We start from the raw sequence: 16155 nt of genomic DNA on the forward strand, positions 1-16155 counted from the left end.
ATAGGGTGCTATAGGACTACAGAGGGAATAGGGTGCTATAGGACTACAGAGGGAATAGGGTGCTATAGGACTACAGAGGGAATAGGGTGCTATAGGACTACAGAGGGAATAGGGTGCTATAGGACTACAGAGGGAATAGGGTGCTATAGGACTACAGAGGGAATAGGGTGCTATAGGACTACAGAGGGAATAGGGTGCTATAGGACTACAGAGGGTATAGGGTGCTATAGGACTACAGAGGGAATAGGGTGCTATAGGACTACAGAGGGAATAGGGTGCTATAGGACTACAGAGGGAATAGGGTGCTATAGGACTACAGAGGGAATAGGGTGCTATAGGACTACAGAGGGAATAGGGTGCTATAGGACTACATCTAGGGAATAGGGTGCTATAGGACTACAGAGGGAATGGGGTGCTATAGGACTACATCTACGGAATAGGGTGCTATAGGACTACATCTAGGGAATAGGGTGCTATAGGACTACATCTAGGGAATAGGGTGCTATAGGACTACATCTAGGGAATAGGGTGCTATAGGACTACATCTAGGGAATAGGGTGCTATAGGACTACAGAGGGAATAGGGTGCTATAGGACTACAGAGGGAATAGGGTGCTATAGGACTACATCTACGGAATAGGGTGCTATAGGACTACATCTAGGGAATAGGGTGCTATAGGACTACATCTAGGGAATAGGGTGTTATAGGCCTACATCTAGGGAATAGGGTGCTATAGGACTACATCTAGGGAATAGGGTGCTATAGGACTACATCTAGGGAATAGGGTGCTATAGGACTACATCTAGGGAATAGGGTGTTATAGGCCTACAGAGGGAATAGGGTGCCATCTTAGATGCTCCTGTGTGTATCCACTGAGCTACGATGGAATCCTGCGTCTGTGATGCTTCCCATGTTGTCCTCACTCAGTGATCAGTAAATATGTCTGTAGGTTCGGTTGCTCCGTCTGGCTGTTCAGTACTTCATGGTGGTTGACTGTTAGGCTCTGGCGCCCTCTGGCGTTCACAATGTGATCCTGCACCAACCATGTGTTTTCAACCAGTATAACTTTCTCCTAACAGTTACGTTTTACATGTTAGTAGCAAAAAATATTTATAATGCATTATTATACCTTATTACACGTTGATACCTTTTAACAACTAATCTTTGTCTAGATTACGAGATCAAGTCTTAGTCAACCCATGTGAAATGCAAAACAATTTATTTTGGTAAAGAAATTAAATCAGTTCTGAATAGTCCATGTAGATTTATTGTGTAAAGCTTTTCTGTGACGGTGTCCTACCAGTGGTGTCCTACCACAGATGTCATACCAGTGGTGTCCTACCACAGATGTCATACCAGTGGTGTCCTACCACAGATGTCATACCAGTGGTGTCCTACCACAGATGTCATACCAGTGGTGTCCTACCACAGATGTCATACCAGTGGTGTCCTACCACAGATGTCATACCAGTGTCGTCCTGCCAGTGTCGTCCTACCAGTGTCGTCCTGCCAGTGTCGTCCTACCAGGGGTGTCATACCAGTGGTGTCCTACCACAAATGTCATACCAGTGTCGTCCTGCCAGTGTCGTCCTACCAGGGGTGTCATACCAGTGGTGTCCTACCACAGATGTCATACCAGTGTCGTCCTGCCAGTGTCGTCCTGCCAGTGTCGTCCTACCAGGGGTGTCATACCAGTGGTGTCCTACCACAAATGTCATACCAGTGTCGTCCTGCCAGTGTCGTCCTACCAGTGTCGTCCTGCCAGTGTCGTCCTGCCAGGGGTGTCATACCAGTGGTGTCCTACCACAGATGTCATACCAGTGTCGTCCTGCCAGTGTCGTCCTGCCAGTGTCGTCCTACCAGGGGTGTCATACCAGTGGTGTCCTACCACAGATGTCATACCAGTGTCGTCCTGCCAGGGGTGTCATACCAGTGGTGTCCTACCACAGATGTCATACCAGTGTCGTCCTGCCAGTGTCGTCATACCAGTGGTGTCCTACTTGCATAAAAGTAAAGATGTGTTCATAGAAAATGAGTCAAGTAAACGTGAAAGTCACCCAGTAAAATACTACATGAATACAAATCTAAAAGTATTTTGGTTTTAAATATACTAACAAACATATTTTAGGAATTACATTTATAAGTATCAAAAGTAAAAGTATAAATAATTAAAAATTCATTTTATTAAGCAAACCAGTTTCCTTGTTTTTTTTATATTTTAAGATAGCCATGGGCACACCAACACTCAGACATCATTACAGATAGTCAGGGGCACACTCCAACACTCAGACATCATTACAGATAGTCAGGGGCACACTCCAACACTCAGACATCATTACAGATAGTCAGGGGCACACACCAACACCCAGACATCATTACAGATAGTCAGGGGCACACTCCAACACTCAGACATCATTACAGATAGTCAGGGGCACACTCCAACACTCAGACATCATTACAGATAGTCAGGGGCACACTCCAACACTCAGACATAATTTACAGATAGCCAGGGGAACACTCAGACATCATTACAGATAGCCAGGGGCACACTCCAACACTCAGACATCATTACAGATAGTCAGGGGCACACTCCAACACTCAGACATCATTACAGATAGTCAGGGGCACACTCCAACACTCAGACATCATTACAGATAGTCAGGGGCACACACCAACACTCAGACATCATTACAGATAGTCAGGGGCACACTCCAACACTCAGACATCATTACAGATAGTCAGGGGCACACTCCAACACTCAGACATCATTTACAGATAGCCAGGGGAACACTCAGACATCATTACAGATAGCCAGGGGCACACTCCAACACTCAGACATCATTAACAGATAGCCAGGGGAACACTCCAACACTCAGACATCATTTACAGATAGCCAGGAGAACACTCCAACACTCAGACATCATTTACAGATAGCCAGGGGAACACTCCAACACTCAGACATAATTTACAGATAGCCAGGGGAACACTCCAACACTCAAACATCATTTACAGATAGCCAGGGGCACACTCCAACACTCAGACATCATTTACAGATAGCCAGGGGAACACTCCAACACTCAGACATAATTTACAGATAGCCAGGGGAACACTCAGACATCATTTACAGATAGCCAGGGGCACACTCCAACACTCAGACATCATTTACAGATAGCCAGGGGAACACTCCAACATTCAGACATCATTACAGAGAGACAGGGGAACACTCCAACACTCAGACATCATTACAGATAGACAGGGGAACACTCCAACACTCAGACATAATTTACAGATAGTCAGGGGAAGGGACACAGAGGGAGAGGAAGGATGATGGAGACAGGGAGAGGAAGGATGATGGAGACCGAGGGAGAGGAAGGATGATGGCGACTGAGGGAGAGGAAGGATGATGGAGACAGGGAGAGGAAGGATGATGGAGACAGGGAGAGGAAGGATGATGGAGACAGGGAGAGGAAGGATGATGGAGACCGAGTGAGAGGAAGGATGATGGCGACTGAGGGAGAGGAAGGATGATGGAGACAGGGAGAGGAAGGATGATGGCAACTGAGGGAGAGGAAGGATGATGGAGACAGGGAGAGGAAGGATGATGGAGACAGGGAGAGGAAGGATGATGGAGACTGAGGGAGAGGAAGGATGATGGAGACAGGGAGAGGAAGGATGATGGAGACTGAGGGAGAGGAAGGATGATGGAGACTGAGGGAGAGGAAGGATGATGGCGACTGAGGGAGAGGAAGGATGATGGCGACTGAGGGAGAGGAAGGATGATGGAGACAGGGAGAGGAAGGATGATGGAGACTGAGGGAGAGGAAGGATGATGGAGACAGGGAGAGGAAGGATGATGGAGACAGGGAGAGGAAGGATGATGGAGACTGAGGGAGAGGAAGGATGATGGAGACTGAGGGAGAGGAAGGATGATGGAGACTGAGGAAGGGTTAAAGACTGTAAAAGCACCAGCAGGCCACCAGCTGAGGTACCAGAACCAGAACCCTGCCATATACAGAGCAGTACATTTAACCAGAACCCTGCCATATACAGAACAGTACATTTAACCAGAACCCTGACATATACAGAGCAGTACATTTAACCAGAACCCTGCCATATACAGAACCCTGCCATATACAGAACAGTACATTTAACCAGAACCCTGCCATATACAGAGCACTACATTTAACCAGAACCCTGCCATATACAGAACCCTGCCATATACAGAGCACTACATTTAACCAGAACCCTGCCATATACAGAACTCTGCCATATACAGAACCCTACCATATATAGAACCCTGCCATATACAGAACCCTGCCATATACAGAACCCTGCCATATACAGAACCCTACCATATACAGAACCCTGCCATATACAGAACCCTGCCATATACAGAACCCTACAATATACAGAACCCTGCCATATACAGAACCCTGCCATTTACAGAGCAGTACATTTAACCAGAACCCTGCCATATACAAAACCCTGCCATATACAGAACCCTGCCATATACAGAGCACTACATTTAACCAGAACCCTGCCATATACAGAGCACTACATTTAACCAGAACCCTGCCATATACAGAACCCTGCCATATACAGAACCCTGCCATATACAGAGCACTACATTTAACCAGAAACCTGCCATAAACAGAACCCTGCCATAAACAGAGCCCTGCCATATACAGAACCCTGCCATATACAGAACCCTGCAATAAACAGAGCACTACATTTAACCAGAACCCTGCCATAAACAGAACCCTGCCATAAACAGAGCCCTGCCATATACAGAACCCTGCCATATACAGAACCCTGCCATATACAGAGCACTACATTTAACCAGAACCCTGCCATATACAGAGCACTAGAGTTAACCAGAACCCTGCCATATATATAGCAGTACATTTAACAAGAACCCTGCCATATCCAGAACCCTGCCATATACAGAGCAGTACATTTAACCAGAACCCTGCCATATACAGAGCAGTACATTTAACCAGAACCCTGCCATATACAGAGCAGTACACTTAACCAGAACCCTGCCATATACAGAACCCTGCCATATTCAGAGCACTATATTTAACCAGAACCCTGCCATATACAAAGCAGTACATTTAACCAGAACCCTGCCATATCCAGAACCCTGCCATATACAGAGCACTACATTTAACCAGAACCCTGCCATATACAGAGCAGTACATTTAACCAGAACCCTGCCATATACAGTGCAGTACATTTAACCAGAACCCTGCCATATACAGAGCAGTACATTTAACCAGAACCCTGCCATATACAGAACCCTGCCATATACAGAACCCTGCCATATTCAGAGTACTACATTTAACCAGAACCCTGCCATATACAGAACCCTGCCATTTTCAGAGCACTACATTTAACCAGAACCCTGCCATATACAGAGCACTACATTTAACCAGAACCCTGCCATATACAGAGCAGTACATTTAACCAGAACCCTGCCATATACAGAGCAGTACATTTAACCAGAACCCTGCCATATCCAGAACCCTACCATATACAGAACCCTGCCATACCCAGAACCCTGCCATATACAGAGCAGTACATTTAACCAGAACCTTGCCATATCCAGAACCCTGCCATGTGCAGAACCCTGCCATATACAGAACCCTGCCATACACAGAGCACTACATTTAACCAGAACCCTGCCATATACAGAACCCTGCCATATCCAGAACCCTGCCATATCCAGAACCCTGCCATATACAGAACCCTGCCATATACAGAACCATGCCATATACAGAGCCCTGCCATATACAGAGCCCTGCCATATACAGAACCCTGCCATATACAGAGCAGTACATTTAACCAGAACCCTGCCATAAACAGAGCCCTGCCATATACAGAGCACTACATTTAACCAGAACCCTGCCATATACAGAACCCTGCCATATAAAGAACCCTGCCATATACAGAGCACTACATTTAACCAGAACCCTGCCATAAACAGAACCCTGCCATATACAGAGCACTACATTTAACCAGAACCCTGCCATATACAGAACCCTGCCATATACAGAGCACTACATTTAACCAGAACCCTGCCATATCCAGAACCCTGCCATATACAGAGCAGTACATTTAACCAGAACCCTGCCATATACAGAACCCTGCCATATACAGAACCCTGCCATATACAGAACCCTGCCATATACAGAGCAGTACATTTAACCAGAACCCTGCCATATAAAGAGCAGTAGATTTATCCAGAACCCTGCCATAACCAGACCCTGCCATATACAGAGCAGTACATTTATCCAGAACCCTGCCATAAACAGAGCAGTACATTTAACCAGAACCCTGCCATTTACAGAGCAGTACACTTAACCAGAACCCTGCCATATCCAGAACCCTGCAATATACAGAGCAGTACATTTAACCAGAACCCTGCCATACCCAGAACCCTGCCATACCCAGAACCCTGCCATATACAGAACCCTGCCATATACAGAGCACTACATTTAACCAGAACCCTGCCATATAAAGAGCAGTACATTTATCCAGAACCCTGCCATAAACAGAACCCTGCCATATACAGAGCAGTACATTTAACCAGAACCCTGCCATATACAGAGCAGTACACTTAACCATAACCCTGCCATATCCAGAACCCTGCCATACACAGAACCCTGCCAAATACAGAGCAGTACATTTAACCAGAACCCTGCCATATACAGAACCCTGCCATATACAGAACCCTGCCATTTCCAGAACCCTGCCATATACAAAGCAGTACATTTAACCAGAACCCTGCCATATACAGAACCCTGCCATATACAGAGCACTACATTTAACCAGAACCCTGCCATATACAGAAACCTGCCATATACAGAGCACTACATTTAACCAGAACCCTGACATATACGGAGCAGTACATTTAACCAGAACCCTGCCATATACAGAGCACTACGTTTAGCCAGAACCCTGCCATATACAGAGCACTACATTTAACCAGAACCCTGCCATATACAGAAACCTGCCATATACAGAGCACTACATTTAACCAGAACCCTGACATATACAGAGCAGTACATTTAACCAGAACCCTGCCATATACAGAGCACTACGTTTAACCAGAACCCTGCCATATACAGAGCAGTACATTTAACCAGAACCCTGCCATATACAGAGCAGTACATTTAACCAGAACCCTGCCATATACAGAGCAGTACATTTAACCAGAACCCTGCCATATACAGAGCACTACATTTAACCAGAACCCTGCCATATACAGAGCACTACGTTTAACCAGAACCCTTTGGGACGGGTGGTCAGACCTTCTGTTGCACGTTGAGCGCTAGACACACAGCCTAGTTTCAGTGAAATATCATCTGCAGGCAGCAGGAGTGTTCAGCTCTCTACTGGTTCTGGAATGGAGCAGCTCTCTACTGGTTCTGGCATGGAGCAGCTCTCTACTGGTTCTGGAATGGAGCAGCTCTCTACTGGTTCTGGTATGGAGCAGCTCTCTACTGGTTCTGGAATGGAGCAGCTCTCTACTGGTTCTGGTATGGAGCAGCTCTTTACTGGTTCTGGAATGGAGCAATTCTCTACTGGTTCTGGTATGGAGCAGCTCTCTACTGGTTCTGGTATGGAGCAATTCTCTACTGGTTCTGGTATGGAGCAGCTCTCTACTGGTTCTGGTATGGAGCAGCTCTCTACTGGTTCTGGAATGGAGCAATTCTCTACTGGTTCTGGTATGGAGCAGCTCTCTACTGGTTCTGGTATGGAGCAGCTCTACTAGTTCTGGTATGGAGCAGCTCTTTACTGGTTCTGGAATGGAGCAATTCTCTACTGGTTCTGGCATGGAGCAGCTCTCTACTGGTTCTGGTATGGAGCAGCTCTACTGGTTCTGGTATGGAGCAGCTCTCTACTGGTTCTGGCATGGAGCAGCTCTCTACTGGTTCTGGTATGGCAGGTCCACCCACTGGGATGCCAGACCCTGACAGGTCCACCCACTGGGATGCTAGACCCTGACAGGCCCACCCGCTGGGAAGCCAGACCCTGACAGGCCCACCCAATGGGATGCCAGACCCTGACAGGCCCACCCAATGAGATGCCAGACCCTGACAGGTCCACCCAATCAGATGTATGTGGTTTAAGCATTGATGTGGACTTAGACCATCAAATTGTGTTTATTTTCCTATTTAAAAAAGTGTGATTTTGAGAGTGAAAATCAGAAAAATCTATAAGATTTATTTTTCACACAGGTTGCCTTTCCTTCACTGGGCGGTGCTTTTCCTTCACTGGGCGGTGCTTTTCCTTCGCTGTGCGGTGCCTTTCCTTCGCTGGGCGGTGCTTTTCCTTCGCTGGGCGGTGCCTTTTCTTCGCTGGGCGGTGCTTTTCCTTCACTGGGCGGTGCTTTTCCTTTGCTGGGCGGTGTCTTTCCTTCAATGGGCGGTGTCTTTCCTTCGCTGGGCGGTGCCTTTCCTTCGCTGGGCGGTGCCTTTCCTTCGCTGGGCGGTGTCTTTCCTTCGCTAAGGCGTTGTCTTTTCTTCGCTGGGCGGTGTCTTTCCTTCGCTGGGCGGTGCCTTTCCTTCGCTGGGCGGTGCCTTTCCCTCGCTGGGCGGTACTTTTCCTTCGCTGGGCGGACTGTTTGGGAACCGTTTGGCACTTCTACAGGCACCACTACATCGCTGCATAGGGCTGATGGAAAGACAGCAGTCACACACAGCATGACGTTAAAGGATAAGCAGTCCATAAACTCAGACATAATAAGCCAGTAGGTCCCAATCACAAGAATACAAAAGCAAAGCATTAACCATTTCCCAATCTGAATTTACAACTATTACTTCCCATTGCAAAAAACATTTCACATTTAGCACACAATGTAACTGGTGATCTAAAGTTTGTGCAGCACCACCCTCTGGAGAGCCTTGCGGTTGAGGATGGTGCAGTTGCCATAGCAGGCGGTGATACAGCACGACAGGATGCTCTCAATTGTGCATCTGTAAAACTTTGTCAGGGTTTTAGGTGACAAGACAAATTTCTTCATCCTGCTGAGGTTGAAGAGGTACTGTTGCATCTTCTTCACCACACTGTCTGTGTGGATGGACCATTTCATTTTGTCTGTGATGTGTACATCGAGGAATTTAAAACTTTCCACCTTCTCCACTACTGTCCCTTCGATGTGGATAGGGGTGTGCTCCCTCTGCTGTTTCCTGAAATCTACGATCATCTCCTTTGTTTTGTTGATGTTGTTTTGTAGGTTGTCTCATTGTTGTTGGTAATCAAGCCCACAACTGTTGTGTCATCTGCAAACTTGATGATTGAATTGGAGGCGTGCTTGGTCACGCAGTCATGGGTGAACAGGGAGTACAGGAGGGGGCTGAGCACACACTCTTGTGGGGCCCCAGTGTTGAGGGTCAGCGAAGTGGAGATGTTGTTTCCTACCTTCACCACCTGGGGGCGGCCTGTCAGGAAGTCCATGACCCAATTGCACATGGTAGGGTTGAGACCCAGGGCCTCGAGCTTAATGATGAGCTTGGAGGGTACTATGGTGTTCAATGCTGAGCTGTAGTAAATGAACAGCATTCTTACATAGGTATTCCTGTTGTCCAGATGGGATAGGGCAGTGTGCAGTGTGATGGCGATTGCATCGTCTGCGGACCTGTTGGGGCGGTATGCAAACTGAAGTGGGTCTAGGGTGGCTGGTAGGGTGGAGGTGATATGATCCTTTACTATTCTCTCAAAGCACTTCATGATGACTGAAGTGAGTGCGACGGGGCAGTAGTCATTTAGTTCAGTTACCTTTGCCTTATTGGATGCAGGAACAATGGTGGCCATCTTGAAGCATGTGGGCACAGCAGACTGGGATAGGGAGAGATTTAATATGTGTAGCACACCAGCCAGCTGGTCTGCGCTTGCTTTGAGGACACGGCTAGGGATGCCGTCTGGACCAGCAACCTTGCGAGGGTTAACATGTTAAAATGTCTTACTCACGTCGGCCACGGAGAAGGAGAATCCTTGGTAGCGGGCCGTGTCAGTGTTACTGTGTTATCCTCAAAGCGGGCGAAGAAGGTGTTTAGCTTGTCTGAAAGCGTGACGTCGGTGACCGCGACGTGGCTGGTTTTCTTTTTGAAGTCTGTGGTTTCCTGTAGACCCTGCCACATAGGTCTCGTGTCTATGCCATTAAATTGCGGCTTCATTTTGTCCCTGTACCGACATTTCGCTTGTTTGATTGCCTTGCGGAGGGAATAACTACACTGTTTTTATTCTGCCATATTCCCAGTAATCTTTCCATGGTTAAATGTGGTGGTTCACGCTTTCAGTTTTGCGCGAATGCCGCAATCCATCCACAGTTTCTGGTTAGGGTAGATTTTAATAGTCACAGTGGGTACAACATCTAAAATGCACTTCCTTATAAACTCACTCACTGAATCAGTGTATATGTCGATATTATTCTCTGAGGCTGCCCGGAAACATTTCCCAGTCCGCATGATGAAAAAAATCTTGAAGTGTGGATTCCGATTTGTCAGACCAGCTTTGAATGGTTTTGGTAACGGGTACATCCTGTTTGAGTTTCTGCCTATAGGATGGTAGGAGCAAAATGGAGTCGTGGTCAGATTTGCCGAAGGGAGGGTGGGGGAGGGCCTTGTATGCATCACAGAAGTTAGAGTAGCAGTAGTCTAGTGTAATGCCCATGCGAGCTCTGCAATCAATATGCTGATAGAATTTAGGTAGCCTTGTTCTCAAATTTGCTTTGTTAAAATCCCCAGCTACAATAAATGCAGCCTCAGGATATATGGTTTCTATCCCAGTGGTTCCCAATCTTTTTTGGTTACTATACCACCAACTGAATTTGGCTCTGCCCGGAGTACCCCCTCGTGCATTTTACCAGTAGGCCTATGGTCTCATGAGTCTTCTCAAGTACCCCCAGGACCCTGGTTGGGAATCACTGATCTGATCACTGACTATTGTTGATTTTGGCCCAATAGGCCTGCTGGCATATGACCTCTTTCAAGGAGCTTTCCATTTTGATATGGTTATTTAGCCTAAAAACCTTTAGGCCTACCTATAAAAAAAGCAACTTATATGGGTAGGACGATCCAGACTACCGCCCAGGAACTTAAACCTGTCTGCTGTCTCTGCCGTTTGTTAGAATGTGTTCTAGAATATGATTTGGTTCTATAAGATGTTCTGGAGCAGTCAAAGCTGAAGCTGGAGGAGGACCACCCAGAGCAGGAGTCAGAGCTGAAGCTGGAGGAGGACCACCCAGAGCAGGAGTCAGAGGTGAAGCTGGAAGAGGACCACCCAGAGCAGGAGTCAGAGCTGAAGCTGGAGGAGGACCACCCAGAGCAGGAGTCAGAGTTGAAGCTGGAGGAGGACCACCCAGAGCAGGAGTCAGAGTTGAAGCTGGAGGAGGACCACCCAGAGCAGGAGTCAGAGCTGAAGCTGGAGGAGGACCACCCAGAGCAGGAGTCAGAGGTGAAGCTGGAAGAGGACCACCCAGAGCAGGAGTCAAAGCTGAACCTGGAGGAGGACCACCCAGAGCAGGAGTCAGAGCTGAAGCTGGAGGAGGACCACCCAGAGCAGGAGTCAGAGTTGAAGCTGGAGGAGGACCACCCAGAGCAGGAGTCAGAGCTGAAGCTGGAGGAGGACCACCCAGAGCAGGAGTCAAAGCTGAACCTGGAGGAGGACCACCCAGAGCAGGAGTCAGAGCTGAAGCTGGAGGAGGACCACCCAGAGCAGGAGTCAGAGATGAAGCTGTAGGAGGACCACCAGAGCAGGAGTCAGAGCTGAAGCTGGAGGAGGACCACCCAGAGCAGGAGTCAGAGCTGAACCTGGAGGAGAACCACCCAGAGCAGGAGTCAGAGCTGAAGCTGTAGGAGGACCACCCAGAGCAGGAGTCATAGCTGAAGCTGAACCACCCAGAGCAGGAGTCAGAGCTGAAGCTGGAGGAGGACCACCCAGAGCAGGAGTCAGAGGATCAGTAGAATGGGCAGTTTTACAAGGGTATGTTTGGCAGCATGAGTGAAGGATGCTTTGTTGCGAAATAGGAAGCCAATTCTAGATTTAACTTTGGATTGGAGATGTTTGATGTGAGTCTGGAAGGAGAGTTTACAGATGGGGTATATTGTGTAGGCTGTAAAGGTATTCTTCACCTTGCTGTCTGTGTGAATGGACCATTTCAGGTTGTCAATGATGTGCACCCCGAGAAACTTGAAGCTTTTGACCTTCCACTGCGGCCCTATCGATGTTGATGTGGGCGTACTCTCACTGCTGCCTCCTGTAGTCCACGACCAGCTCCTTCGTTTTGTTGACGTTGAGGGAGAGGTTATTTTCCTGGCACCACTGGAACACCTACGTGAGAATGCTATTAATTGACTACAGCTCAACACAATAGTGCCCTCAAAGCTCATCACTAAGCTAAGAACCCTGGGACTGAACACCTCCCTCTGCAACTGGATCCTAGACTTCCTGACTGGCCGTCCCCAGGTGGTAAGGGTAGGTAACAACACATCTGCTGTGCTGATCCTCAACACGGGGCCCCTCAGGGGTGCGCGCTCAGTCCCCTCCTGTACTCCCTGTTCACCCATGACTGTATGGCCAGGCACAACTCCAACACCATCATTAAGTTTGCCGACGACTCAACAGTGGTAGGCCTGATCACCGACAAAGATGAGACAGCCTGTAGGGAGGAGGCTGCCAGGATAACAACCTCTCCCTCATTGTGATGAAGATAAAGGAGATGATTGTGGACTACAGGAAAAGGAGGACCGAGCACGCCCCCATTCTCATCGACGGGGCTGTAGTGGAGCAGGTTGAGAGCTTCAAGTTCCTTGGATTTGTCATGACTGTCCTGTGAGGATCACAATGGGTCAGATCAGCTTGGCAATGGATGACAATAACCAGACCCTCTCCCACCCGAAAAAGGGGGGGGGGGGGGGGGGGGGCTGTGGGGGTTTTGACACCGCCATGCCCGATCGTAAATTAAGCAGGAGAGGACTCTCTCTACCCTCCAGTATTAGCTAAAGGAATTTCCCTTTGTCTCCAGACTTTTACTCGCCCAAAACTCTAACGTCCAAACATGGATAATGGAACAATAATACTAGCATAAAGAATGTGGGGAATGGTCAGTGGGGAACTATGGAAAATGAATGTAATATTGGTTTTCATTTTGTGATGCTATTTGAAACTGTAACTTGGAAAGGATACCCCTTTTTATCTGTCAAGTTTTTATCCAAAATGTTGTACATATAAAATGACAAATGATTTAAGTGTTTTTGTTAAGATATGAATGTGATTTTAGGAGTCATAGGAGAAGTTCTAATCCTATCCTTCGCACATTAAGTAGCCACTCCCCGAGTGAGGTCAGAAGAGCATGTCAGACGGACAGAGACGCCCCCTTTGGCCAGAGTGCATAAAAAGCCTTGGTAACGAAATTAACTTGAGACCAGAAAAGCATGGAGCGGTAGCTTCCTGTTGGAAATGGTTGAAACTTTGAACCTCAACACGAGATGAAGAAATTAACTCAGCTTCCTTTAGACCAGAGAGACGAAGAGCTGCAGCTCATGTCCATCGTGGTCCGAATCCTGAATACTAACACGAGGAGGAAGAAGCGATAAACTCCCCCTCTCAGTCAATCACTGGTACAGCTGATTAGCTGTCTTATGTCAGATATCGAGAAAAGCTAATCTAAGTGAGACAATCCTACTATACTCATCAATGGGAATTGTCCGCATGGCTGGTTATCTTCCAGAGTGAACAACAGTAGAAGACGGGAAGGGGATAAAAGGGGCTCTTATACTTATATGGAGAGGACTCCCATATACTTATATGGAGAGGACTCCCATATACTTATATGGTTTATAGGAGAATAGTTATATAATGTGTATAATGTGTCCCTTTTTCTCACCCCCCTCCATCTATTTTGTTACATGCTGTCATATCTTGTCAGTCCACTAGGGACTTTTGTCTCATGTAAGTGTGTGAATATTCGGTATTATTATTTAGTTAGCTAGTAGATAAATGATTAAACCAATTTGTGTAGTACTGAATAATGAGCAAGGCTGGGGGTTTTTCAGATCCAAGAAGGTTATGACTGGTCAGAATGACGATATGATAAGAGGGAATGATTAATAAGATGACTGTTTATCGATTAAATAGATTTAGACCTTATAGCGTTTAATTCTGGAGATAGTAACTTGTTAACAACTTCTTCTGTGGTACCCCAAATCCTAATGAGTTAAATCCTACATGATTAATTTAATCTGGTAACAATTAAACCTAGTTAGTGGATTAAATAAATAACAGCCATCAGATTAATGAAAGTAAAGTCACAACAGTATCCACATCACCAACAAACTATCATGGTCCAAATACACCAAGACAGTTGTGAAGAGGGCACGACGAAGCCTATTCAGGAGACTGGAAAGATTGGACCTGGGTCCTCATCCTCAAAAGGTTCTACAGCTGCACCATCGACTGGTTGCATCACTGCCTGGTATGGCAAGTGCTCGGTCTCTGACCGCAAGGCACTACAAATCAAATCAAATCAAATGTGTTTATATAGCCCTTCGTACATCAGCTGATATCTCAAAGTGCTGTACAGAAACCCAGCCTAAAACCCCAAACAGCAAGCAATGCAGGTGTAGAAGCACGGTGGCTAGGAAAAACTCCCTAGAAAGGCCAAAATCTAGGAAGAAACCTAGAGAGGAACCAGGCTATGTGGGGTGGCCAGTCCTCTTCTGGCTGTGCCGGGTGGAGATTATAACAGAACATGGCCAAGATGTTCAAATGTTCATAAATGACCAGCATGGTCGAATAATAATAAGGCAGAACAGTTGAAACTGGAGCAGCAGCACAGTCAGGTGGACTGGGGACAGCAAGGAGTCATCATGTTAGGTATTCCTGGGGCATGGTCCTAGGGCTCAGGTCCTCCGAGAGAGAGAAAGAAAGAGAGAATTAGAGAGAGCGTATGTGGGATGGCCAGTCCTCTTCTGGCTGTGCCGGGTGGAGAGTATAACAGAACATGGCCAAGATGTTCAAATGTTCATAAATGACCAGCATGGTCAATAATAATAAGGCAGAACAGTTGAAACTGGAGCAGCAGCACGGCCAGGTGGACTGGGGACAGCAAGGAGTCAGGTCCTCTGAGAGAGAGAAAGAAAGAGAGAATTAGAGAAAGCACACTTAGATTCACACAGGACACCGAATAGGACAGGAGAAGTACTCTAGAAATAACAAACTGACCCTAGCCCCCCGACACATAAACTACTGCAGCATAAATACTGGAGGCTGAGACAGGAGGGGTCAGGAGACACTGTGGCCCCATCCGAGGACACCCCCGGACAGGGCCAAACAGGAAGGATATAACCCCACCCACTTTGCCAAAGCACAGCCCCCACACCACTACAGAGGGTAGTGCGTACAGCCCAGTACATCACTGAGGCCAAGCTTCCTGCCATCCAGGACCTCTATACCAGGAAGTGTTAGAGGAAGGCCCTAAAAATGGTCAATTACTCCAGCCCCCCCTGTTATTCGACTGCACCTCTTTAATGATTTGTTTTTTTACTTTTTTTACTTATAATTTTTTTTTTAACTTAAGCATGTTTTTCTTAAAACGGCATTTTTATTAAGGATTTGTAAGTCTGCATCTACCTACACCTGTTGTATTCGGCGTATCAGACAAATCCAATTTAATTTGAAGATCAGTCAGTCGTTTTGATGCTCTCGAACACGGCCTGTGACTCGCTATTCTCCAAACCAAGTTACGCTAGTTTAACAACTTATCTGTAGCAGGGAACAGCGCCGCGGCAGAAAAAAAAATGTTACGCTCGTTCGTTACCTGACTGGCGAGGTTGAGTTGACAGACAACATCCACAGGAGAGAGAGAGAGAGAGAGAGGGGAGGAGGAGGAACATGGAATGAAGAAAATTACATTAAACAAAAAACACAATGAGGTTGGAATTACCGTGTCTTAAACCAACCGGAGAAGGTACACGCTTTCCCTCTCTTCGTTCATTGTTTGTTTGTTTTTGACCAATAGGTTAGTGAAAAATGAATTGAAAGAAATGTGCATCAATCTCGACAGTAACAGTTACGGATTAAGGAGTTGCCCTGTTTTTTTGTTGTTGTCGTATTATATTTATTATTCGGGAAATGTCAACAAACGGATCG

The 16155-nt window shown here is 46.9% G+C and overlaps 2 protein-coding genes across 9 annotated transcripts in view; one reads left to right on the top strand and one right to left on the bottom strand.

Moving 5' to 3' along the window:
• Positions 1-14738: 14738 nt before the first annotated feature.
• Positions 14739-16155, bottom strand: part of LOC118965583 (paired mesoderm homeobox protein 1) — a 145894-nt gene continuing 144477 nt past the window's right edge. The window contains exon 3 of the mRNA XM_090183002.1: positions 14739-14913. Coding sequence (XP_090039128.1) covers positions 14872-14913 — 42 coding nt within the window. The 3' untranslated portion in view covers positions 14739-14871. The remainder of the gene's footprint in view (positions 14914-16155) is intronic.
• The window catches only part of LOC110530891 (casein kinase I), a 67590-nt gene continuing 66852 nt past the window's right edge, over positions 15418-16155 (top strand). For 6 of the 8 annotated variants that reach the window (XR_016482719.1, XR_016482718.1, XM_036986733.2 and 3 more), the window contains exon 1: positions 15455-15973. The gene's annotated coding sequence lies outside the window, so the exon portion shown is untranslated. Of the gene's footprint in view, positions 15974-16155 lie in introns of all 8 variants that reach the window. The other 2 variants (XM_036986738.2, XM_036986739.2) reach the window with 2 other exon arrangements.

Source organism: Oncorhynchus mykiss, chromosome 8 (assembly GCF_057628025.1).
Source record: "Oncorhynchus mykiss isolate SJ-2025 chromosome 8, ASM5762802v1, whole genome shotgun sequence".
Lineage (NCBI taxonomy): Eukaryota > Metazoa > Chordata > Actinopteri > Salmoniformes > Salmonidae > Oncorhynchus > Oncorhynchus mykiss.